The sequence below is a fragment of the Paroedura picta genome, chromosome 2 (genome assembly GCF_049243985.1).
Source record: "Paroedura picta isolate Pp20150507F chromosome 2, Ppicta_v3.0, whole genome shotgun sequence".
NCBI lineage: Eukaryota > Metazoa > Chordata > Lepidosauria > Squamata > Gekkonidae > Paroedura > Paroedura picta.
This window is the reverse complement of record NC_135370.1, coordinates 86,423,886-86,449,856: the sequence shown is the minus strand read 5'-3', so window position 1 is coordinate 86,449,856 and position 25,971 is coordinate 86,423,886. Positions and strand designations below refer to the sequence as shown.

General features: G+C 45.2%; 1 protein-coding gene across 2 annotated transcripts in view; it reads right to left on the bottom strand.

Moving 5' to 3' along the window:
* Window positions 1–15,308: 15,308 nt before the first annotated feature.
* Window positions 15,309–25,971, bottom strand: part of LOC143829889 (mucin-5B-like) — an 80,206-nt gene continuing 69,543 nt past the window's right edge. For both annotated transcript variants that reach the window (XM_077321448.1, XM_077321449.1), the window contains 8 exons: window positions 25,827–25,931; window positions 24,406–24,446; window positions 23,869–23,991; window positions 22,081–22,176; window positions 19,416–19,544; window positions 18,939–18,978; window positions 17,992–18,115; window positions 15,309–15,724 (listed from right to left, as the gene is read on the bottom strand). In XM_077321448.1, coding sequence (XP_077177563.1) covers window positions 15,559–15,724; window positions 17,992–18,115; window positions 18,939–18,978; window positions 19,416–19,544; window positions 22,081–22,176; window positions 23,869–23,991; window positions 24,406–24,446; window positions 25,827–25,931 — 824 coding nt within the window. In that variant the 3' untranslated portion in view covers window positions 15,309–15,558. The remainder of the gene's footprint in view (window positions 15,725–17,991; window positions 18,116–18,938; window positions 18,979–19,415; window positions 19,545–22,080; window positions 22,177–23,868; window positions 23,992–24,405; window positions 24,447–25,826; window positions 25,932–25,971) is intronic.

Below are 25,971 nucleotides of genomic sequence, written 5' to 3'. Positions count from 1 at the left end.
TCTTAAAGGTGCTACTGGACTCTGATTTTAGTGTACAGATCAAATGTGATTTGCAAAGGTCAAAATGTGTCTTCTGAGTTGGTTGGTTCATTCAAAGATTTCTTGGATGCAATGAATTATTAAAGCAACAGTCAAGTCATCTTAGAACAAAATCTTATTACTTAGCTTATTTCCTCATTTGCATCATAATTTTGCCATGCTCTTGCTTGCCTCACATGAAGAGAGCGGGTTCAGGAGTGCTCTCCCCTGTCCCATTTTATCACTTCATTTATTTATTTATTTATTTATTTATTTATTTATTTATTTATTTATTTATTTATCTATCTATTTATCTATTTATCTATCTATTTATCTATTTATCTATTTGTCTATTTATCTATCATATTTCTATACCGCCCTCCCCGGAGGCTCAGGGCGGTTTACATTATAACAGAGAACCATACATAAAACAGTCTGTAGAACATGTACATCGATAACCAACAATTGCAACCAAACACAACACAGTATAACAGTAAACAATCATAATACAAACAGGTCCAGGGCTTGTTGATGGGATTCTGAGGGGGATGGCTTATTGATTGAATTCTGAGGGGGGGGGAGCAGGGGCCCTTGGTCGCTGTTGATTACGTCTGGTCTCGGCCAAATGCCTGGTGGAGGAGCTCCTTTTTGCAGGCCCTGTGGAACTGTTTAAGCTCCGTCAGGGCCCTGATCTCCTCTGGCAGCTCGTTCCACCAGGTAGGGGCCAGAACAGAGAATGCTCTGGCCCTGGTCGAGACCAGACGGTCTTCTTTAGGGCCAGGGATCCTTAGCTGATTGGAGGCAGTAGAGCGTAGAGCTCTTTTGGGGGCATAGGCGGGGAGGCGGTCCCTCAGGTACACTGGGCCCTGACCGCGTATGGCCTTGAAGGTAATTACCAGAACCTTTAGTCTGATCTGGAATTCAACTGGTAACCATTGCAGCTGATGGAGAATAGGCCGGATATGGGACCTCCACGGTGTTGCCGTGAGGATCCTGGCTGCTGCATTTTGAACTAGTTGTAGTTTCTGGGTCAGGGCTAAGGGCAGGCCTGCGTAGAGCGAGTTACAAAAGTCCAGTCTAGAGGTGACCGTCGCATGGATCACTGTGGCTAGGTGTTCCGGGGCCAGGTAGGGCGCTAGTAGTTTGGCTTGGCGGAGATGGTAGAATGCCAGCCGCGCTACCTTTGTGATCTGGGCCTCCATTAACAGAACCTGCTGGTCTCCATGTGTTCTACAATACAGACAAACAATAACTTCATGGCAGGCCCTCATGCTGAAACAGTCAGCAACTCTCTTATTTTCTCAGATCAAAGATCTCTGTCTTTGAAAGGTTAATTGTTATAGACATGCACAGCTCAGTTTGCATTGGGGTCACAGAGGGAAGGGAGAAAGGAACTTAATTGAAAACAAATATCACTACCATCTTTGTCATGCTTAGGTCTTTAAAGCAGTGGTCCCCAACCTTTTTATCACCAGGGACCACTCAACGCTTGACAATTTTACTGAGGCCCGGGAGGGGGGGTAGTTTACTCCTCTACTCTCAACCACTGCCCTACCACTCTCTGATCACTATGGTAATGTTTAAACATCCATTCAAAATAAGATACAGACACGACACAAAAATGAACATAAGGAACATTTTATTTTCATGGACATTTTAACTCATGACAATGACAAATCAATGGGAACCCTGAGCTTGTTTCTCTGCAACGAGATAGTCCCATCTGGGAGTGATGGGAGACAATGACACCCGAAGTGTGTTGTAAAGTGAGAGCCAGTTTGGTGTAGTGGTTAGGAGTGCGGACTTCTAATCTGGCATGCGATTCTGCGCTCCCCCACATGCAACCAGCTGGGTGACCTTGGGCTCGCCACGGCACTGATAAAACTGTTCTGACCGGGCAGTGATATCAGGGCTCTCTCAGCATCACCCACCTCACAGGGTGTCTGTTGTGGGGAGAGGAATGGGAAGGCGACTGTAAGCCGCTTTGAGCCTCCTTCGGGTAGGGAAAAGCGGCATATAAGAACCAACTCTTCTTCTTCTAAAGGGCCGGGAGGGATGAAGTAAAGGGCCGGGGGGGGGGGAGAAGGCGTCCTTCGCAGCCCACCTCCAATTAGTCGACGGACCACATGTGGTCTACGGCCCACAGGTTGGGGATCGCTACTTTAAAGGGGAAAAAAACCCTCTTTAAATCCTTATTTCTACCAATATGGTAATGAGTGCAAGGCTACATGTAGTTCTTGATTAGCTAAACTTTGTGGGATGAAATGTTAAATACCCCTTTTCCTCCCTCATGAGCACAATCTGAATCAGGTCCAAAATTATTTTCTAACATAAAACATAAATCTATACCCTCCATCACATCTGGCCTGACTCTAAACCAGTCAGGCAAAGAGATTTCATTTGAAGCCAAGAAGTACCCATATTAAATAACAGGCTCACAAAGTTTCCAAAGAGTAGACACTGCCACTGCAAAGGTCCTCTTCTCCTGTTGTGACTGTAATTTATTTTTGTACAACAGTGTGACATCATTCTATATTTTGGATTGATAAAACCTACTTACTTAGTGAACACCAGAGCTTAATAAAAACTGAGTGAGGTACATCGATATTTTTAATTCTTGACATGGTCTAATCTGGGAATACTTAAATCCAGAGATTGGGGCCATTGGCAGATTTGGGGACAAAGACAGATTTTCTACAAATATGAAGAAGGCTCAGGTTTGCAGACAACTGAAAACCTTAAAAAATAAATGGTGATGAGGATGGAAGCTTTCTAAAACAATATAAACTGCATTGATAGATTTAACAAACTCCTCAATGATCATTGCTAAGCAACAACAGTAGGATTGCTAATCTTTAAGCCTTGGCTGCTTTCTGTAGAAGGCACTTTTCCCAGGGCTGTTTGACCTTTGAGGTTCAGGCATGCCAGCAATCTCCAGCAAATGTCATGCAACATCCATGACTCACCATGGACTGGCTAGTTGCTTCTATTCAACAGCAGCTTCACCAAGGAAGCCAATGTGATGTAGAAGGAGGAGGAGGAGGAAGAGAAGGAGGAGGAGCTATATATACTAGCTTCAAAGCCTGTTCCTAAGAACGAGCCTTGATAGGACCCCCTCCCCTGGCCAGGCAGGTTAAGGTGGCTTTGGGCTGAAATTTGTAGCCAGATCAAGTGGGGCAGGTGGGGGCTGGGCAGCTGATTAGCAGGGCTGGGACAGAGCTCCTTAGCAGGCCAGGAGGCCCTCGTTAGCAAGTCCTCCACCACAACCCTTTGCCCAGGGCCCTTTCCCCTTACCTGCTGCTGGCTCCAGGGACTGAGGCATCTGAGAGCAAAGAGACTAGAGTCCAGGGACGGAGGGCAGGAGCTGCAGGGGCAGGGCCAATCAGGGAAAAGCTGGCTGCTCCCTGATTGGCCCTATTCTAACTTGGACAACTGGACACGTCCCACCCCCCAGGCTGTTTCTCTCTCTCTCTCTCTCTCTATCGATATCTATGAATTAACTCCTACCCATTCAAGAAACCCTTCCAGATGTCAGGTAACCCCAGGGTTTCACAAAACCCTGGTTAAGAAAGCCTGGTATAGGGACTGGTACACACGGGAAGGGCATTCCCCCCCAAATCCTTGTGGGTTCTCTTTTATGTAACTGACCCTACTCTGATAGCTGGAACCCCTTTACTAGACCTGGCCTGGATCAGTAGCTGGAATCATGCAGAGTTTTTTCCAAGGAGAGGTTGTCAGAAAAAGGGGAAGTTGAAAGTATGTGTGTGGGTGGGTCAGATGTAGGCTGGTGCATAGAAAGAAGCAAGAAAATGGGGGAGTCTATAGGGGCTTTCCGGGAAGCAAAAAAGGAAATAGTTGGAGGAGGCAAATGAGATGCCCCCTGCAAGTCCTAATAACCTCTGATGTTGGCATGCACAGTGTTGCCTGACAACCATCTGCCTGCTTGTTGCGAAGCCGGGGGGCGCAACAGTATATATCAGCCCCACACCTCACTTGTGCCTTCATTGTTAATCAGTATTGAAGGTTATCCATCTCTGTGAGAAGCTTTGCCCCTTCAGGAAGAAGAAAACTGCTGCTACCTGACCCTGTTTGCTTGGTGGCATACTTTATGGAGGGACTGCTTCTTGTGGCCTTTGCAAAACCTTTACATACTGTACGTGCAGTAGATGAAGCCAGACAATGGGTAAGAGTACATTTGATACCATTGCTTTCCTTCCTACCCTTTAAAACAGTTGATACTGCCTTTTAAAAAGCTTTATGGTATTTATTGTTAAACACTTTTTCTGATCATAAATTTCCTTAGTCTGTTGTCATACAGAAATAAAATTAAATAAATATATGATGAAAGTTCCTTAAGTATTACAACTTGCAACTCATGACAAAGCTTCAGGAACATCCTACTGCACGCTCATGAAGGTGTATGAGAAGGCGGTGAAGGTGATGAAATGTAAATTTTACACCATTGAAATCCCATCCGCTAACACTCGCCCAGCACAATTGTTTAGGGTGGTTAGGCCTTTTATCACCCTCAAGGAACCATGTCAAAATAATAGTCAATTGCATTTGAGCAGTGAGGCATTAGCGGATAAAGTCTTGTTTCTCCACTGTGACCTTCCTGCCACGATTGATACAGGATATAAACTGGAAGCTCCGTGGGCATCACAAGAGGTGCTGTTTGATGGCATCAGGTGGCTCTCTTTAACCAAAGGGGACAAAGTGCTAGGCTCAGTGAGGGCAACCATATGCCACCTGGACCCCTGCCCATCATGGCTGCTCAAATTGGGTGACTGGTAGATAGGAGGTCCCTTCAGGGATATTGTCAATCTCTCCATGTCATTTGAGGATCTCCCTCAGAGGCTGAAGGAGGCAGTGGTTCACCCTCTACTGAAAAAAAAACATTACTGGATTTGCAGGACCCTGCCAGCTACTGACCTGCAGTTCTGGGTAAGGTAATTGAAAGGGCCACAGTGGACCAGCTCCTGGGATTCTTGGAGGAAAGTTCGGTCCTTGATACATATCTGTCAGGCTTTCATGCTGACAATGGGGTGAAGACTGTGCTTGTCAACTTGATGGATGATCTCTGTCGCTAGCTGGATCAAAGCGGTTTAGCTATCCTAATGCTTTTATCTGTGTTCAATGTGATCAGTCATGAGTTGTCAGCCCATTGCCTCACCGGGGCGGGGATTCAGGGGCCAACCTTACAGTGGCTGATCTCCTTCCAAAATCAGACACAGAGGGTGGCAATGGGGGAAAAGTTATCATGTCCCTTCATGCTACCTTGTGGAGTGCCACAGGGAGCGATACTCTCCTTCATGCTTTTTGACATCTATATACATCCTCTGGCACAGCTGGTCTGGAGCTTTGGGCTGGGTTTTCACCATGCAACAGTATGCAAATGATACCCAGCTCTATCTCCTGATGGATGGCTGTATGGACTCTCCCACAGATACATTTGCCAGATGTTTTGAAGCAGTGTCCAGATGGCTCAGGCAGAGTTGTCTGAACCTCTCCAAGATGGAGGTCCTGTGGCTGGGTAGAAGGGGGCAGGACCAAGAAGTGTGCCTTCCCTCCCTGGATGGAGTGCAGCTTATGGCTGTACCTACCACCAGGAATTTGGGGGTGATCTTTGATGCCTCCTTATCTATGGAGGTGCAGATCACAAGGGTGGCCCAAGTGGCATTTTTCATCTGTGCCAGGTTAGGCTAAAGGTAAAGGTATCCCCTGTGCAAGCACTGGGTCATGTCTGACCCTTGGGGTGATGCCCTCTAGCATTTTCATGGCAGACTCAATACAGAGTGGTTTGCCAGTGCCTTCCCCAGTCATTACTGTTTACCCCCCAGCAGTCTGGGTACTCATTTTACCAACCTCGGAAGGATGGAAGGCTGAGTCAATCTTGAGCCGGCTGCTGGGATTGAACTCCCAGCCTCATGGGCTGAGCTTTAAGTCTGCATGTCTGCTGCCTTACCACTCTGCGCCACAAGAGGCTCTTGCCAGGTTAGGCTACTATTGCCTTATGTGTCCCCAGAACACCTGACCACAGTGATCTATGTCAGTGGTCCCCAACCTTTTTATCACCGGGGACTAGTCAACGCTTGACAATTTTACTGAGGCCCGGGGGGGAGTAGTCTTTTGCCGAGGGACATCCCCACCACCTGAGCCCCTGCTCCACTTGCTTTCCCGCTGGCACCCCTAACTTCCCGCTGCCTGCTGGGGGGTGCTGTCAGCAGCAACTATGCAGTGCCATGCTAAGGGGGAGCCCCAGCCATGGTGGCCGCTGGAGAGCACCAAAGGTGAGCTGGTGGCAGAGTGGTAGGGCAGCCCCCAAGGCAGCAGCCGGGGAGGAAGACGAGGAGGAGCCACGGCCCAGTGCCGACTGATCTACGGACCGGTACCTGTCCCAGGATCGGGGGTTGGGGACCACTAGTCTATGTAACAGTCACTTCCAGATTAGACTTCTGTAACTCGCTCTACATTGGTCTACCTTTGTCCCTGACCCAGAAATTACAGTTGGTGCAGAATGCAGCAGCTAGGGTCCTCATTAGATGACCATGGAGGGCCCATGTCCATCCAGTGCTGAGTCAGCTGCATTGGTTGCCATTGGTGATTATGTTCTGGATCAGGTTTAAGGTTTTGGTACTTACCTTTAAGGCCATACATGGTCAGGGCCCTGCGTATATGTGGGAGCACCTGTCTTCTTATGCTCCCTGCATAGCCTTTTGCTCTGTTAGTGGTCCCCAGCCCACGGGAAGTGCACCTGGCCTTGACCAGGGCCAGGGCCTTTTCGGTCCTGGCCCCAGCCTGGTGGAGTAAACTCCTTGATGAGCTGAGGGCCTGACAGAGTTATCACAGTTATGCAGGGCCTACAAAATGGAGCTCTCCTGCCAGATAGTTGGTTGAGGCCAGGTTATGGAAGATATGGGCCCCTCCTCTAATGGCCCCTAATTGCCTTTTCAGGCCTAAATGCCCTTCCATGTTGGGCAACCTCCTGAAGTCAGTGGGTGGTACATATTGGGCTTGTTTGGGAAATTGGGGAGAGTATTGATGGGTTTTAGGCCACTGGGGGTATGTGTTTTATCCTGTTTTATTGTCTTTTTGTAAACCACCAGTAGCCGGCATGGTCCGGGAGTGGCAGTCAATAAATTGAAACATAAATACATAAAAATAAATAAATATTGAAGGTACAAGAGTAGAGTCGATTCATCCTGCATACCTTGATACATTCATGCCACCACTTTTAACATACTGTTTGGAATAGTTGATTTTCTTCCATACCAATGTGACAGGCATGACACCTGCTGGCAAAAGTGAAGCAGTAGGCTTTGAAAATATGCATCTTGTTGTAGACAGAAGACTTGGACTGTCGTGGAAGGGAAAATATAGAGCAGGGGGCTCATTTTAGAAATCTGGAAGATATTTTCAGTCATAAACTCACCTGGAAAGCTCATGCCTGCTTAGCAAATGATATTGCTAAAACCAATATAAATGCTCTTTTAATGTTTTTCTGTTCAAAAGGAGGTCTGTATATAATCATAGCCATCAAGGCCTTGAATGCTAAAATCATTTCTCATGTGTCTGGATAAGGGGTGTTTCTGGGTCTCTGGGTTATAGTTCCTGTAATAGATGAATTCCTGAACGTTCTGGTTATGTCACAGGACCCGCACTCAGCATAGCATTTGCACAGGGTTCATTCAAGTCTAGATGATTATTATTATTATTATTATTATTATTATTATTATTATTATTGAATTTATTTCCCGCCACTCCCTTGCGGCTCGTGGCGGGTTACAACAGTATAAAACCCCATAAAATACATTAAAACCAATTAACATGTCAATAGTTAATGACTACCTGGCAAGAGCGGCTAATCAACTACCCATTCCCCCCCTAGCAAGTGGAGAGGGGATACTGATGGTACTCGTGTCTAATCCCAATCCTCAGGTCCCGGGGGGGCATAGATGTTAAGCCTGGTCTCAACCGTAAACCTGGCGGAAGAGCTCCGTCTTGCAGGCCCTGCGGAACGATGGAAGGTCCCGCAGGGCCCGCAGCTCTCCCGGGAGCTCATTCCACCAGGCAGGGGCCAGGACCGAGAAGGCCCTGGCCCTGGTCGAGGCCAGGCGTGCTTCCCTAGGGCCGGGGACGACCAATAGATTTTCTCCCGCAGAACGTAAAGCTCTACGGGGGGCATAGGGCGATAAGCGGTCCCTCAGGTATGTGGGTCCCAATTCGCGTAAAGCCTTGAAGGTTAAAACCAAAACCTTGAACCGGATCCGGGCAGCAATTGGCAACCAGTGCACCTCCAAGGTGTGCCAGTGAGGACCCTGGCAGCTGCGTTCTGCACTAGCTGAAGTTTCCGGATCAAGGACAAGGGAAGGCCCGCGTAGAGCGAGTTACAGAGATCTATTCTGGAGGTGACCGTTGCATGGATCACCGTGGCCAGGTGTTCGGGGGACAGGTAGGGCGCTAGTAGTCGGGCCTGGCGAAGTTGGAAGAATGCCTGGCCTGCTACTCTTTTGATCTGCGCCTCCAAAGTTAGGGAGGCATCAATGATCACGCCCAAATTCCTGGCCTGGGACGCGATGGTAAGATGCACCCCTCCCAGGGTGGGCAAGCGCGCTTCCTGATCCTGCCCCCCGCATCCCAGCCACAGGACCTCCGTCTTGGAGGGGTTGAGTTTCAGACGACTCTGCTCGAACCATTCTGTCACCGCTTCCAAACATCTGGCAAATGGTTCCGGGGGAGAGTCCGGGCGGCCCTCCATGAGGAGATAGAGCTGGGTGTCATCAGCGTACTGGTGGCAACCCAGTCCAAAACTCCGCACCAGCTGGGCCAGAGGGCGCATAAAGACATTAAATAATGTGGGGGAGAGGACCGCGCCCTGTGGGACTCCACATGGAAGTCTGTAGGAGCGCGAGAGCTCATCCCCCACTGCTACCCTCTGGGTCTGGTCCTGGAGAAAGGAGCGTATCCAGCATAAAGCTGTGCCCCGTATCCCCGTTTCGGCGAGGCGGTGGACCAACAATTCGTGGTCCACGGTGTCAAAAGCGGCCGACAGGTCCAGAAGAACCAGCACTGCCGACCCGCCTCTATCCAGCTGGCGACGGAGATCATCCAGCAGGGCAACCAGCACCGTCTCCACCCCGTGGCCTGGTCGGAAGCCAGACTGATATGGATCGAGTGCCGAAGTTTCTTCCAAGAATGCCAGGAGCTGGTCTGCCGCGGCCCTTTCGACCACCTTGCCCAGGAACGCTAAGTGCGATACTGGGCGGTAGCTGTCTGGGTCTCGCGGGTCCAGCATAGATCTTTTCAGGAGAGGGCGGACCACTGCCTCCCTTAACTGCTCAGGGAACTCCCTGGAATCCAGGGAGAGATTGACAATATCCCTGAGCTGGCCTCCTATCTTCTGGCCCCCTCCTTTGAGGAGCCATGACGGACAGGGGTTGAGGGGGCACGTGGTCACCCTGACCGAACCTAGCAACTCGTCCACTTCAAGTAGAGAGAGCCGTCTGAAGCCATCGAACGTCACCTCCAAAGGCGGCCAACAGGTCTCCAATTCATTTACTGTATTAACTGTGGCGGGAAGAGCGCGGCGGAGCGACGAGACTTTGTCCGCAAAATGGCTCATTAAAGCCTCACAGCCTAGTTCTAATTTCCTACTATTTTGGCGCCCCTCAAGGGCGGTAAGGGATCTAACTGTTCTAAATAGTTGGGCCAGGCGAGAGCTCGCGGACGCGATTTCCGCGGCAAAAAATTCCCGTTTTGCCACTTTCACCACCATCTCATACGCCCTCATAAGCGTGCGATGAGATGTTCTCGTAGCTTCGTTGCGAGTCTTCCGCCACACTCGCTCCAGTCGTCTCACTTCCCTTTTTCTCTCCCGAAGCTCCCTGGTATACCAGGGTGCCCGTTTGAGTCAAGGGCAGAGAAGACGTTTAGGGGCGATCTCATCTATGGCAGCCGATAGGCGGGACTGCCAGTCCTCCACCAGGGCTGCCAGTGAGTCGCCAGGAGGCATCGGGTCCCGCAGAGCATTCCGGAATCCTATTGGATCCATAAGTCTCCGCGGGCGGACTAAAATGCGCCCGCCGCCCAACTGGGGGGGGTGGTATCCTGAGCCGGGCCCGCAGAGCATAGTGGTCTGACCACGGCACAGCCAAAGCTGTATCCAGATCCACTTCTATCCCAGCGCCGAAAATCAGGTTGAGTGTGTGTCCGGCATGATGGGTGGGCCCAGCAACAAATTGCGAAAGTCCTAGTGTTGCCATGGATGACACCAGGTCTCCGCCATGGACTGGAGAGGGCACATCCGCGTGGACATTGAAGTCACCCAGGATCAGAAGCCTGGGGTACTGCAACGTCCAGGCGGCCGCCGCCTCCAGCAGGCGGGGCAGGACATCTGGCGGCGCGTTGGGCGGACGGTATACCAACCAGATAGCCAAACTCTCGACCGAGTCCCATCCAATACCGACACACTCCACCCCCTCGATTTCCGGCGCCGGGAGAGCCCTGTGGGTGAGAACCTCCCGGACCACAATGGCCACCCCCCCTCCCCTTTTGTGGGTCCGAGATTGGTGGAGGACCGAGTAACCTGGTGGGGCTAGTTCTCTCAGGGCCACTGTCTCGCCTTCCCTCACCCAGGTCTCGGTCACGCAAGCAAGGTCCGCCTTCGACTCTGCAATAAAATGTTGCAGAGTCGAGGCTTTGTTCTTAATCGACCTTGCGTTGCACAAGACCAATGTCGGATCCTTTACCCTAGCCTCCACCCTCACATTCCTGGGGATGGGCCGGAGGTTAGAAGGGGATCGAGCACACCCAGGGCGCCTTTAATTATGGCCTTTAATCTGAGGTTGAAACTCCTCTTTTCAGTGCTCAAGGGAGGAGGGGGGCGTTTGCCCCCTTTTAAAAGAAGGCAGATTTAGAAGTGGTAGGAAGTGATGTGTTTGGGAGAAGTTTGTAGATATTGATGTTTCTTGGCCTTTCCCTCAGCATGTTCAGGAATATGGCTCATCAAGAAGCATGAAAACTGATCAGGAAAAGGGTGATTGATCTTGACCATGCTGACACATTAACCCAGACAAGGCATGTATGCTTCACTTTTGCATCAAGGATCCCTGAACCTTCCCTCATATTTTAAACTCCTTATAATCCCTAGCCACAGGTGTACTTTTATGCTTGCCAGACTGAAGACCCTGCCAGTAGCAGAACTGAGAGGACAATTTGCTAAAGCTCTATTCTCAGATCACTTCTGTGGCTGTGTATCTGGTGCAATAGAGACTGTACACTACCTTCTGTTATTCTGTGATCAATGAACTGTCCCCGGGGTTCTTTGGATTAGTCATATTCTGAGTCCTGGGTGGTATCTTTATTGTTGGCAGATATAAATCCAGAAATAACTCAGTGTGTTGCAAATTACCTGATGATACAGGTCTCTTTAAAATGCTGCAAAAAATATTTTTTTATCCTGCTGACCATATGAGAACTATATATGTCTAATCTATTTTTCGAATGTGTTTTTAGACTTTTATGAGATATACGTACTTTTATTGTTCTGTATAGTGCTCTTGTCTGTTTTTATCATGTTCTGAAATACTTGTTTTATCCTGTTGTGATGTATTTGGTCTTTTAAAATGTTGCTAAAATGAGTTTTATCCTGCTGACATATATGAGAACTCTATATGTCTACTCATTCATTTTATCCAAAATGTTTACTATTCTGAATTTTCCTCTTGCTTGTTTTGTCATGTTCTGTAACAGTTGTTTCGTCCTATTGTGATTTATTGGTTTTATACTCAGACTATTTATTTATGATCAAATTACAGAAGTACAGTACAGTAAGAAAATAGATTTGTGATCAAAGACTGATATCAAGTACAGTAAAATTATATTAGTGTTTAAACTGGTCAAAAATTATTTGTTTATTTGTTTATATATTTATTTTATATACAATTGTCAACATTTTTAAACCACTTAAAAACCATTTAAAACAATTTTAAATATTGTGAGTGTCCTGCATAGTGCAGGGGGTTGGACTAGATGACCTAGGACAGTGGTCCCCAATCCCTGGTCTGGAGACTGGTGCCGGTCCGTGGATCAGTGGGTACCGGGCCGTGGCTCCTCCTCGTCCTCCTCCCCGGCTGCTGCCTCAGGGGCTGCCCTGCCACTCTGCCGCCGGCTCACCTTTGGTGCTCTCCGGTGGCCGCTATGGCTATGGCTGGGGCTCCCCCTCGGCGCAGCACTGTGCAGCTACTGCTGGTAGAGCCCCCCAATGGGCAGCAGGAAGTCAGGGGCACCGGTGGGAAAGCAAGTGGAGCAGGGGCTCAGGTGGCGGCGGCAATGTCCCTCGGCAAAAGACTACCCCCTGTCCCCGGGCCTCACTAAAATTGTCAAGAATTGACTGGTCCCCAGTGATAAAAAGGTTGGGGACCACTGACGTAGGAGGTCCCTTCCAATTCTATGATTCTATGATTCTATGAAAATTTAGTTACCTGCTTGATTGTCAACTTTATTCTGCCACAAAAGATCTACCATAACCATATTTGCCACCATAACCTATGATAACAGAGATAGCATGCACAACAATTATGAAACAACCTAGTACCAGGGATGGGGATGAGTTAGTTACATGGGGTCAAAAACGATAGGAGGTGCAGTAGAATAAAAATCTAAAGTAAGTTATGGGTCTCCATTCTATGGAGGTTCTAGTGGAGTCCTCTGAGGTTTGGCTGATACAGGCCAAGTCCCATCACAAGCTATAGGTCTAGAGGCTGACTTGGGATCAGAAGACTGGGAAAATGGTATGGTGATGCTGTTGTTGACACCATGTCCCCCTCAAAGGACCAGTGGTGCATGCAGTGCAATTTTCACAACCTGTTCATTGGACTATTTGCCAGTGTTGAAGAGATATCTATATCACCTTGACCAGGGTGCAATGTGAGTAGAGGTTCATGTTCTTAATTCTGATCTCCACTGCATGAGGCTAAAGGAGGTTTATGTTTTGTCTTGGATACCATTACACTGGTTACAGGTGTCAGGTATGTATCTCAAATGGTGCCTGTTGTCTTGTGTTATCCACGGTGCAACTTTGTTTATTGCTTCTCCATTATCCACTTTACCTACGATTTCTCTTACCATCTATAAGCTTAGGGAAAAATGATGAACCCCAGACTGTCAGTCCCTGTTCCTGTTCCCTTTAATGCAGCTTCACCTGGTCAGAGAGTACCTGCTAGGCATCATTAGCAGCAGTAATATCACCATCAGCAACAGAAAAGCACCATTGTGTAGAGGAGCAATGTTACTACCATCAGAGTCATAGTCATACTTGAAGTCCGGACTCATGATTGCAGGCATATGGTGTCATTGCACACTGATTGAAGTTTATGAATTTCCTCCAGAACTTGACTGGATAATACTTATGAATTGAAGCATTGTCCCGCCTAAGAGAATGCTCAAGATCTCCTAGCATATCTGTTTTTCCTCTTTCGGATTCAGTTGATGATGATGTTTGTGGTTTGGATGTTGGGGCTCAGCTTATAATAGCTGCTTTAAATGGAGTTCACATCCCCACAGCTTGCCATCTCCTGGTGAAAACTGTGTAGCTCTTGATGTTGGCCAACTGGCTGCTATTCCCCACAGCCCTTCATTGCAAATGCAGAGGGATGCATGGCAGGCAGTTTTGATAACATGTGCTGGCATTTCAGGCCATCATGACACCATTGGTAGGCAGGCCTGGGGCCAGCATCAAGTCACAGCAGTTAAACTGGCTGTGTCACTTGGGAGGCAGTGTTTGATGGCAGGGTATGTGCAAGTTGATCTGAATCCTAAGTCTGATACAGCTGGGTAGACCATATGTTGTATTATGATAATTACAACCTTCGACATGACATGGGAGAACATCATCTTGGGCACGGTTCACAAAATCTATTGTTCATCTTGAGTTCAAGTAGCATCAAAGCAGCCCAGTTTTGATGATCTCACTTGCAAAAGTAAAATGTTCGCTTGCTACTCAGATTGTTCAACTTTTCCGGCAGCAAAGAACATTGCAACTGCTGGAGAAGATTGCAACAAAGGCATTTAAAGGGCCCAGCAAGTAGCTGACCATGATATATCACACTCCCTCCTCCCATCCTTCTTTTAAATGGACCAAATTGTGGCTAAATTGACACGTTTAAAGTGCAGGGATGGGCGATTCGGCTCAGATAGGTCCAAAAAGTTCCTAAATCAGCATTGTTTGGGATATTTTCCCCTTATCCAAATTGAATCGCCTATCCCTAGTAGGAAGTGTTCTGAAATGTTCACTTGTATAAGAAACTGCCAGCTGGGAAAGGAGTATCTTAGAGCTCTGTCACCCATTCTGAGGCCTAGGAAGTGTCCTTGCAGGAGTGAAAGCCATGGTGGAAGGTTGGCGTTTGGATCAGGTGCTGGACACACCTCACAGTATGTATAAATCTGAATCTGGGGCCCATGCAGATTCCTAGAGTCAGAAAATGGAATTTGTTTGAGTGGGCTTTGCAGAAAAATCTGAACACCTCATACACCGTTTATGCACTGGGAACTTCACTGCCCCAGCTCCTGTGCAGGAGCACAAATTGGGGACAGATGAGGCACACTGGGCCAAATGCTCCCCCGTGTGAGTGCAGGAAGAGGCGGAGCAACCTGCCATGACTATAACTCCAGCCTGCAGCCCAGCATGAAACCTCCAGTGCATAAACGGTCATACAAACAAAAGGGAGGGGATTTATACTCCCCTAAATAAAGAAACAAGTTGCCTGCATTAGTGCACACAATGGCAACTTACCTCCATGGAGAGGGGAAGAACAGCCAGGGGAGCCTGGTTGGGTGAAGCAGATGGGAAGTGAGCGGTGGGGGAAGCAGTGGCACTGCTGGGGTGACTCTTCCTGGCAAAGGACTGTCCTGGCAAGCGGGAAGGGTAAGAGGATGGATTCCTCTACATGGGTCCCCATTTGTTGTATATCAAATGACATACAGAAAAAAAATGCTCTGCTGACCCTGATGAGTGAATAAAGGTACAAGAGCAGAAATTGACATAAATATATCCAACTCTATAATGGGCATGGTTCTTTAGTTTGGAATCCTGCATCTTTAAGCTTAAAACGTTCTGTTTAAAGTTGCAAAGAAGTAATTCAAACTTCTTCTGGGAAGGATATGATTTAAAAAAAACACTTCAAGCTATTATACTTCTTGTTTGTGAAACCTTTTGGAATGAAAGACTCGAGTGTTGTAGGTAACTTGGGCAAGAGAAAATAGGAGCATGTGCAGATACAATTTGACAAATATTCAAGGCATGGTTCTCTTGTTAATTGTCCAATTTCCTGGAGCAATCAAAGTGAGAGAGATGATTACAGCATTGAATCACTTTTAAACACAATTCTGAATATCTCCAATTACAGAGAAAAAATGGCTTTGTATATGTGTACACCTTCCTCAAGAGACACTGCAGTGCTCATGGCTGCCATGAAGCAATTCCAAATAAAGCATGGTTCTTTAAGGAAAGGTTTTTTCCTCCAGCACTTTTGAGTCTTTGCTTTATGTAGGACATTTTGTCTCAACACAGCCACATTCCTCAATGTGAAGATATGAGTATCTGATTCGCCTCCTTCCCCTGCAAACAAGTACCACCTTCATTTTACGATATTTTGTTGCACGACAACAAGTGCATTGGTGCTTCATTTTGTTAGTGACAAAGGAATACCTGAGTGGGAAAAGCATATAGGTGAAACCTTTTGACTGATATTTCACAATAACTGTATGAAACCAATAAAAACCCGTTACTCATGTCTTTGATTTACCCAAGTTGTACCTCCCTCTCCATCATTTTTTTCATGTCAAATTACAATGGGGAAAGGAAGGATGGAAACTGGGATTTTATCAACCTTTTTGTTTTCCCCACAATATTTATTTACCCCACCACTTCCATAACTGCTGTCTCTGGGAATAGCAGTACAAATATAACTAATAAAAAATATTGTGCGTGTGCTGTGAACAGCCATGGTCCGGCTCGCTGGGAGCAGCGGTATATAAATCAAATTATAAATAAATAAAAATAAATAAAATTCATGCATTAAATAAACTATTGCCATTATCAGCAGAAGGGGAAGAGGCAAGATTCTCTGACAGATATATGAGCCAATTTCTTAATCTATATTTTCAGTTCCATTGTTGTTCTGTGGATTTTTCAGGGCAACAGGAAGAAAGACGTGTAGACTCTCTCGTGGGCCCTTAAAGATTGCAACATAGTGTAGAACGGTATTCTATTAGTGGAAGGGTGTCTCTCCCATTTACATAGAAGGAAGGGAAAGAGTAGTACAATTTTGCATAATGATATTAGAACTCAATAGTTCTGTGTGGTGTGATAGTTGAAACCCTGATCTTAAGAAGCTCTTGCAGCATTCAGCATCTGGTTGCTTCTGGCAGCTCAGAAGTTTGTAAGCTGCTTTGAGACTCTTTCGGGTAATGAAAAGCAAGGTATAAATAAACTAGCTCTTCTTTCATTAATATGCTATTATCAAAATTTGTGAGGACTCCTCAATGTAGAATTTGCTCACTCAGGATCCCTGCCTCTTCTCCATCCTTATATTTAATGTGTACCCAAACATCATCATTCCCCAGAAGCTTTCCCACTTCGTTGCATAACCTTTTCTTTTTTCCTGTTGGGTGTATGTACCATTATGTGAAAAGCAAGATGGTCTCAAATACACCTTCATGGCAGAAAGTGGCTTTTGATTCTACACTAAAGGTGTGCAATTTTTTCTCAGCATTTTTTGGGGGGTTCAGGTCTCTTGATGGCAATATTGACGGCCTTTGAGTGGGATATGAGTGGGGGTTAGGTTCTTCTAAAAAATCCCAGATACATTTGGAATGCCAAATATCCCCAAAACATACTCACAAGGTGTTTTGGGGGTATATTTCTGGCTTAGATGGACCCAAATGCACACCACTGATTTGCCCTTTTTGGTGACCAATTTGCATGCCCTGGACTCATGCTAGAACCACTGATCAACAAAGATATGGTCAGATAGCAAAGCATTTGTGTGACAACTTCAAAACTATGTGTGCAAAGCCTAAAGCAATTTATTTGATTTGATTGTCAGAACAGGTTCGGGTGATGATTTTCTCCTGACTTGAATAGCCTTTGCTATGTCTTAGCCCAGGCTTTCTCAACCAGTGTTTCCTGAAAGCCTGGGGTTTTGTGACAGCCCACAAGGGTTTCACTGATTGTGTAGGAGTTAATTAATTTATTAGATATTTTAAAAATTAAAAAATATCAAGTGATATGGCCATATATGCTCATGTCAACCTGCCCCCTCTTCCCAATATGGCCAATGTTGGGCCTGGAGGGGGTGGTAAGGGGACGGGCCCTGGCCACACAAATCCTTACTGGTCAAGACTTATTGCATGTGACAGTGACTGGAGTCCAGAGAGGTGAATACTCTCATTTTAACAGCAGGGAGGGAGGATGGAGAGATATAGGCTTGCTTTGGCCCTGTTACTGCCATTAGGGGTGGGTTGGAGATGGCAGAATGGCAGAGGCCTGCCCAGGCCCTGTTTCTTCAGGTATCCACTGCAGGCTTCCTTTGGAGAACAAAAGGGTATCAAACACATAGCGCTGGTTCTATTCACAAATCATCTTAAAATATTTCTGTGTCACTTCCTGTGCTGTGGGAGAGGCCTGGTGATGCCACATCTCATGGGAGTGTCTGGGTGATGTCACTTCTGGTGACATGTGACTTCTAGGGGTATGGCAAGAAGGTGTGGCCTGCTGACATCACTTCCAGGGTTTTTCAAAGCTTGAATAATGTTTCAGGGTTTTTTCAATGGTAAAAAGTTTAACCATATTGCCATTATACAGTAAAATTGTGATGCATTCCAATTGCTAGTGTGTTTTCTGCCCAGAACCATGGGATTATCTGTGTCTGTTTCATTATGCTTTAAAGGGAGTTGAAGGAATCTCTTACTTACACAGAGTAGGTGCTGCATGATCCCTTGCAGAAGGATACCAAAATAGGTGTGGCTGATTTACACTGATTACGAGCAACATATTGCCTTTGTAGACTAACTGAGCAGTTATGTGACAAGTGGTGACCTGAAAATGAAAAGATTCTGAAATTCCTGTTGCAAATTGAACTCCAATTACATCTGCAATCTGAATACCAATTACATCAGTCTCACTGGAAATGATAATCATTTTGGTTGAGGTCGGGTGGAAAGCCTCATAGGTGATCAGGTTCCCCCTCCCCCCATTCCTGGGTACAGTGTTAGACTGTATCAGGAGCCATTTATTAACTCAGTTGCCAACCTAACTATGTCATCTGCACCGGGACCAATGCCTGGAGCATAGGGAAGGATTTTTTCTGGGTCACACTGGAATCGCCAATTATTAGGGCTGGTTTTAAATTGTTATTATTGTACATATTTTATGGGGAGTATAATACTTTCTTTTTGTAAAGAATGCTAGGAGCAGCGGTCTAGAAATCTAATAATAAATAAATAAAAAATAAAATAATGCCAGTTGACATTGCATTTTAATTCACAAATCATTTGGGATGCTCCTAAGTCCAGTAATGGTTAGGAAAGGCAAGGATATGGATAATCTCGCCCCTCATTATTTTGCATATAAACATATATGCTGCATTTTTATCAGACATAAATATATAGATAGTAGCAGCACTAGTGAGAAGAAATAGAGGATGGAAGCAAGACACAAGCAAGCTGCTTTGTCCCAATCTAACACAAGGATACCAGAGTGAACACTGTTCCTCTGTTGTTGCTTACATTTTGGAACTTCACCCAATGACAAACAGGCACCCACATAAGAGTCATGTAGATTAAATGTTATGATGAGGTTCATAATAAAATAGATACCCCCTTGTTTACATTAATAAGCTTACACAAAAAGGCATACTCACAGGTCTCACAGCATCCATCTGGGGTGGTTTCAATGGTCCCCTGTTTATAAAACAAACACAGCAATATCTCAGATTTTAATGCCTGAGTTTTTTTTTATGCCTTCGTTTTTTTTTTTTGAAAAACTGCTTGTCATAGTTCCCAATCAGTAACAGAGACATTTCTAAACATCGTATAGCATCTAATCAATTCATTTGTTCTGCTGCCATAATTCTGCTGCTGCCATGGCTTCATAACATTTGTTAAGTGGTAAGAGTGAGTTATTGAACTGTTCCACAAAAATTAGCAGTGAAAATGGAGCCACAAAAATGGAGCTATAAGCCACATTCACCCTAAGAAGTCACCCCTTACTACATGTTCCTTCATTACCCAAAGTTCTTCCTACTCATGCCACCCATGGAGGTTCTGAGCTATGATAGCCAGAAACTTCAGGTATTTACTTGATTGGTAAAAGCAAGGCAAGTCTGTAAAATACTTACGGGAATACACCTTGATTGATCAATCAATGGGCAGGATATTCCTGTGCTGATGAGAAAGAACTGACCTGACGTTTTAGAGCACATATATTGAGAACATTTATCTTGGGAATCCATATAGAGCTCTCCCACCTGAGTAAAAACAAATAACATCATGAAATAGGCAGTAGTAACAGGAACGAAAGCAACAACATTAAAGGCAATTGAGCAAAAGAAAACTAGAGTTTTCATTGATGCATAGGACTTTTATAGGGCTTAAGAAGAACAAGCAGCACAATTCCCATAAAAATACAGCTAATCCACCTGTGCAAAGCTAGTCATATGATGATGCAGACCTTGGGCCCATCAAGATCTGTGTCATCAGTTTTAAACATTCTTGGCAGAGAAAGGTCTTTCTCAACACCTGCTACCTTAATAATTGTCAGGAATTTCATCTCAGACTTTCTGTATACTAACTGCAATAATATGTTCCACCACCAGGCCACATCTATTCTAATATATGTATTTCCTTGGCCAAAACTTGCAGATGGTTTGATTTATATCTAGATGCTTATAGCTGAGTCCCATTGATTGGTAGAATTAAAATACAGTAAATGAACACGTCATTAAAATGTCATGCCAACATTAATAATAATATAATAATTTTGGTAGCTCAGGGAGGGTAACAGCACAAGTTAAAACAATTCAATCTTTAAAAGCTAGTAAGTCATTTAAAACACTATATACATCATTTCAGCCCACTTCAGCAAGCTTGGGAAGGGGATTTCCAGATCTTCCTGAATAGGTAGATCTTCCTCTACAGCAGTGAGGTCAGCACATTTGTTGCTCTATCTGGCCTCAACCATAGGCATGGTGGAATTGCTTAAGGTCCCACAAGGTCCTAGTCTCTTTCAGCAGAACATTCCACCTGGCTGGAGTCAAGGCTGAAAGGGTCCTGGCCCTGGCCAAGGCCAATTGAACCTCTTTTGGCCTGGGAATCCTGAGCAGATTTTGATTTGATGACTTCAGTGCTCTTTGGGGAGCACAGTGGAAGTCTCAGACCACGTAGGACTTTAAATTTAATACAAGCACCTTGAACCATATCTGGCCTTTGATCTGAAGGCTTGGTGTCAGATGTGTTCACCACTGGGTCCCCATGAGAACTCAAGTTGCTGCATTTTGAACCATCTGGAGTTGCCAGAGCAATCCCAAGAGAAGCCCTGTATAGCACAAATTGCAAAAGTCTACAGGTGACCATTGCATGGATGACTGACTAGGTCCGATGCCGAGAGATACGGGAGAAGCTGTCATGCCTGGTATAATTGGAAAAATGCAGGTGGGCAATGTTTATGATCTGGGCCTCCACTGAAAGGGATGTATCTGGGATCTGTTCCAGGCTGTTCCAGGCTGACAGAGGAAACCAGTGTTAATTGGGCTTCATAAAGGTCTGGGAATTGCATCAGCTGTTTCACCACATGCCAACCCAGTCAGAGGATCTCCATCTTGGCTGGATTCAGCTTCAGTTGACTCTATTTGAGCCTGTTCACCACAGTCTCCAGACACTCAGTCAAGCAATCTGGTGGTGCCATCAGATGGCTGTCCACTAACAGGAAGAGTTGAGTGTCGTCTGTGTATTGGTGGCAACCCAGCCCAAATCCATTAATCAACTGTGAGAGGGGGTGCATGTAGATGTTGAATAACATTAGTAAGAATACTGCTTCCTGTGGGACCCCACAAGTAAGAGCCCATTGTTGGGTGGTGCTTCCCTCTGACGCAACCCTGTTCTCAACCTTGGAAAAATGGCTGAAGCCATTTGAGAGTGTGTAGGATGGACAGTGGGTCAGGAGTTTATGATAGACTGTGTTGAACACTGCTGTCAGATTTAATAGGAACAGCATCACTAAACCACCTAAGTCCAGTTCTCTCTGGAGGTCATGTGTCATGGTGACCAGAGCCATCTCCAGGAAGAAGTTGCAACATGTCACTGAATATTAATACTTAGCCAGGTTCAATATAAGATCAGGTAAACTAAAACAAAATTAGTGGATGTATCAGTAACTCAATTTCAATGCTGTTTAGAGAAAAACTGTTGAGGATGCTTCACCAGTGGCACTTGATATCACATAGACTAGCAAAAAATTATTGAAGCTATAATTACCCTAGTTGGTACTATTTATCTGCAGAAGCTGACTATATACATATGTGATGGTTGCATACAAAAGTGAAAAAATATTGGTGGTCAGTGGTGGAGTATATGTTAAAAAGGCTTACATGTAGAAATGTCCTATTTACAAGATGTTATTTTTCTAAACTATGTGTCCATGCAACCCCCCCCCCGCCCGAAAAAAAAAAAAGTACTATGTAATCCTGCATTTGGTAACAGCAGAATTGTATACACATGGCAGAGGGGGAAATTGCTATGACTAAAACAGCAGATATCAGCACTGATTTGAGTACATTTCAGCTTTTCTGAGCCAAACCTGCCCAGGCTTATTGTGATGTGTAAAGAAACGTATTGACTGCCATTGAAAAGATGATTATCTGGCTCACTTAAATAGGACAGAAATCTTTCTCCCCCCCCCCCAAAGTTGATATGAATATACACTTCAGTCTTTCTGTTTAACAGCTATGAGATTTTTCTGTCTTGTAATGTAATGAGCAAAATTGTACATTAAAAGTGAACACATACCTCAACAACCACTGTCCCAGATGAAAAGTTTGCTATGCAAGAAACCTGTATGCATTCACCACAGCATTTCCCTTCTTCATGGGTATAGCGGAAACCCTAAAGAAGGCAAGATGTTGACTGTTTTGTTAGGTTGTTAGGTTGCCAGCTGCAATGACCCAGAGCTCTTGTTTGCCCCAATAACCTATGGAGCTCCTTGTTGCCCACTCACTTCACAGGGTGTATGTGCAGCAAAATCAATGAATGGAATGAAGAGGGAATGACTTTACAAACAGTCCCGGACTTACCTGGGGATGGCATGGATGGCAGTGAGCCAAGCCTGCTTCAGGAACCTTGAGGGGTGGGGACCTTGTTTTAAGCCCTGGCTGGCCAACCAGCTCTCCTGGGGGCTGACTGGTGAGGTGGAACTCAAGGGAAGATAGTCCCAGAGCTTGAAGCTTTTGTTCCAGCCTACTCTATCTGGCCAGCTGCCATGGAGCATTTCCCCTCAGTTTCTTTCAGGCTTTCCTTTCCATCACCCCCCCCCCCCCAGATTTGAGTTGTTACAGGTTTGCGGTTGGGTTACTTGTTTGTTTTTCACTACATTGTATCACCACTTTAGTGGGTGGTTAGGGCACTGGGATGAATCTAATGGTGGAAGGCTCTGCCTGTATACCCACCCACCCCGTTTGGAGCTCCTGTATTGGGGTAGAGCTACTCAGCCACATGCCCAAGTGGGGACTGTCAGCAGGCGCTCACCAACTGGTGTTAAAGGACTGGAGTCTGATGAATCAACATAAACAGAAATCAGAGTCAATAAAATATGAATATCAGGATCAGCCCAACTTCTCTATGGCAGAACAACGTCTTAAGGAAACTTTCTCCCATCATGCATTTCTGGATGCATATTCTCAGGAGAAACAAGCAATTGTAATGAGAGGGCAGCTACACCCAAATAAACATGATCATACAATGGCACAGGTCTAGACTAGGCATATATGATTCAGTTTGGATAATACAAAAAGTTGATTTGGACACATTTTAGACTATTAGTTATTTTAATTTTATTTATTATTAAATTGCAAGACCAACCCTATCAGTGCAGCTGGAGGTTGAATGGTTGGATCCCATTGTCAAATCTTTTTGAAACCTTTTTGAAAGAGCCTCTTGTGGCACAGAGTGATAAGGCAGCAGTCTGAAAGCTTTGCCCATGAGGCTGGGAGTTCAATCCCAGCAGCCGGCTCAAGGTTGACTCAGCCTTCCATCCTTCCAAGGTCGGTAAAATGAGTACCCAGCTTGCTGGGGGGTAAACGCTAATGACTGGGGAAGGCACTGGCAAACCACCCCGTATTCAGTCTGCCATGAAAACTCTAGAGGGCGTCACCCCAAGGGTCAGACATGACTCGGTGCTTGCACAGGGGATACCTTTACCTTTAACTCAAACCCTTGCCCCCCCCCCGACAACAGAATAACCTGAAAGGGGGGGAAATCCCATTAACTTTAATGGAACCATTGAATTTAATGACACCAAATCACTTTGGATTTGGTCACTAAATGATAGAGTTGGAAGGGGACATGCCATCTAGTCCAATCCCCTGCTCAGTGCAGGAGCATTGATTTGGATAGATTCCGCCAAATATGAGCCAGGGAAGGGTGCTTCCAAGTGCTTCAGATTTGTCCTGAATTGATTTGAGCCGAATCTGAAATGGTCAATTTTGTTTGTGTATGCACACTATCCTGGTCAGAAAGAAAGATTATTTGAATCTAAGACAAGCAACACAGCAGAAGGCTGCCAGCAGAATGACTACTAACCTGTGGACATTCTGTAGAACACTTTACTGGAGAACACTGGATATGGTTGATTTGGGTCTCAGGATCCTTTGTCTCAGTACAAATGCATTCATCACAAGAGTTTGAAGGTACCAGTGATCCAGGCTTTAAAAGAGGTAAGCAAAGTGGGGGATTCTATTAAGTAAATTTATACTAAACCAGAAATATATATTCATGCATATGGCTTCACTAGTCTGTACAGCAGCAAGAAACACAAGAGCTAAACTCTTTCTAGCTGTTAAACACTTTGGAATCTTAAATAAAAAATGACCAAAAGGGAATTATAGAACAAAATAATGTTACAAATTATACATGTTTAAATCTGCTGAAGAATAATGGGAAAAATCTATAAATTATAACAGTGCTGCCACAGCATCACAAAGCCAAGAGACTTTAATATGATTGAAGAGAATTATTTGGTAATGATTTTAAAAAATGCAATGCTGTCATATCTGGAATAAATTCTAATGACAAATTAATAATTAAAGCCATACTCCAGCAGTGTACAATAGTCCTTACCTGATACTCAATTCCGTTAGATACACATATGTTTTTTGGAACTGTAAATAAAATAAAATAAAAAACTTATTTTTAAATGTTGGAGTCTTCTTATTTTCTACTACATGCTTTCATAATTTTCCCCCTTGGTTTTCTGCTATACAGATTTTGGAAAGAAATATGCTAGCACATAAGTAAATAGCGTTTTGAGTCAGATCATCACAATCAATAGACTATAACATTCTCCTTAGAATATTAGATTTCTGTGAATAAATTCAACTTTAAAGACTACTTTGATTTTTCATCTCTAGTGCTTTTAGTTCAAAATCAAGATTCTTTGTGACATTTTCTGTTTTCTCACGCTGAATTTTCTTCTCTATAATGTGTATTTTCCAATAACATTAATCAACATCATAAATTATACGTGGGTGAGATGCATGGCATTTATAAATTCTGTATATGCTCTGGATGAAAACCATATAAACTTGCATACACAAAGATGGATTTTCAGGTCTTTTCCGCACCTGTTAAATGTACTGAAATGCTTACCTTACATAGTTGTTATATTCTGGCCTCTCTGTATGACATTGCCAGCATCCAGCGTCTGGGCAGTAACTGGCTGGCTACATCCTCCATTTTAAAGTACTAGTTGGGGAATTGCATAAAATGGATTCACCAACCAATTTAGCACTAGCTGCCAGAGAGCAACCCAAAGGCAACCAGTAGGGGGAAGGTATGGAGGTTCAAACACGCTAAAGGTGCTTGCCTCATCTCACCCTCGCACCCCCCTCTCCCTTGTTCCTGGGGATGGGAATACCTTTTTAAAAATGTCTAGAAGAAGAAGAAGAAGAAGAAGAAGAAGAAGAAGAAGAAGAAGAAGAAGAAGAAGAAGAAGAAGAAGAAGAAGAAGAAGAGTTGGTTCTTATATGCCACTTTTCCCTACCCGAAGGAGGCTCAAAGCAGCTTACAATCACCTTCCCTTTCCTCTCCCTATGGCAGACACCCTGTGGGGTGGGTGAGGCTGAGAGAGCCCTGATATCACTGCTCGGTCAGAATAGTTTTATCAGTGCTGTGGCGAGCCCAAGGGCACCCAGCTGGATGCATGTGGGGGAGCGCAGAATCGAACCTGGCATGCCAGATTAGAAGTCTGCACTCTTAACCACTACACCAAACTGGCTCTCTGGAGCAATGAATAGGCAGATAAGTGTGCAGGCAATGCCAGAAATCTAACTTTTTACTTCCTGGAGCAACAAATAGGCAGATAAGTGTGCAGGCAATGCCAGAAATAAAAGATTTTCCCCCCAAAGTTATAACACAAATCGGGCCTCTCTAACCCCCCCCCCTCCCCAATCAGGAATCAGAGTAATTTTTAAAAGTATCAAAAGATTCCTGATTCCATAAGGGGTGGCATTCAAAAAGCACTATGCATCTATGGTACTCACCACAGGAATAAATGGGACAACATCCATCTTCAGGAGTTGCTGTTACTAACTCGAAGCCTAGGTTGCATTCTTTTTTGGGCATAGTACAGGACCTTACATCACATGCTGTAAATTCAGAAACAGACAAAATAAGGGAACTCGCTTT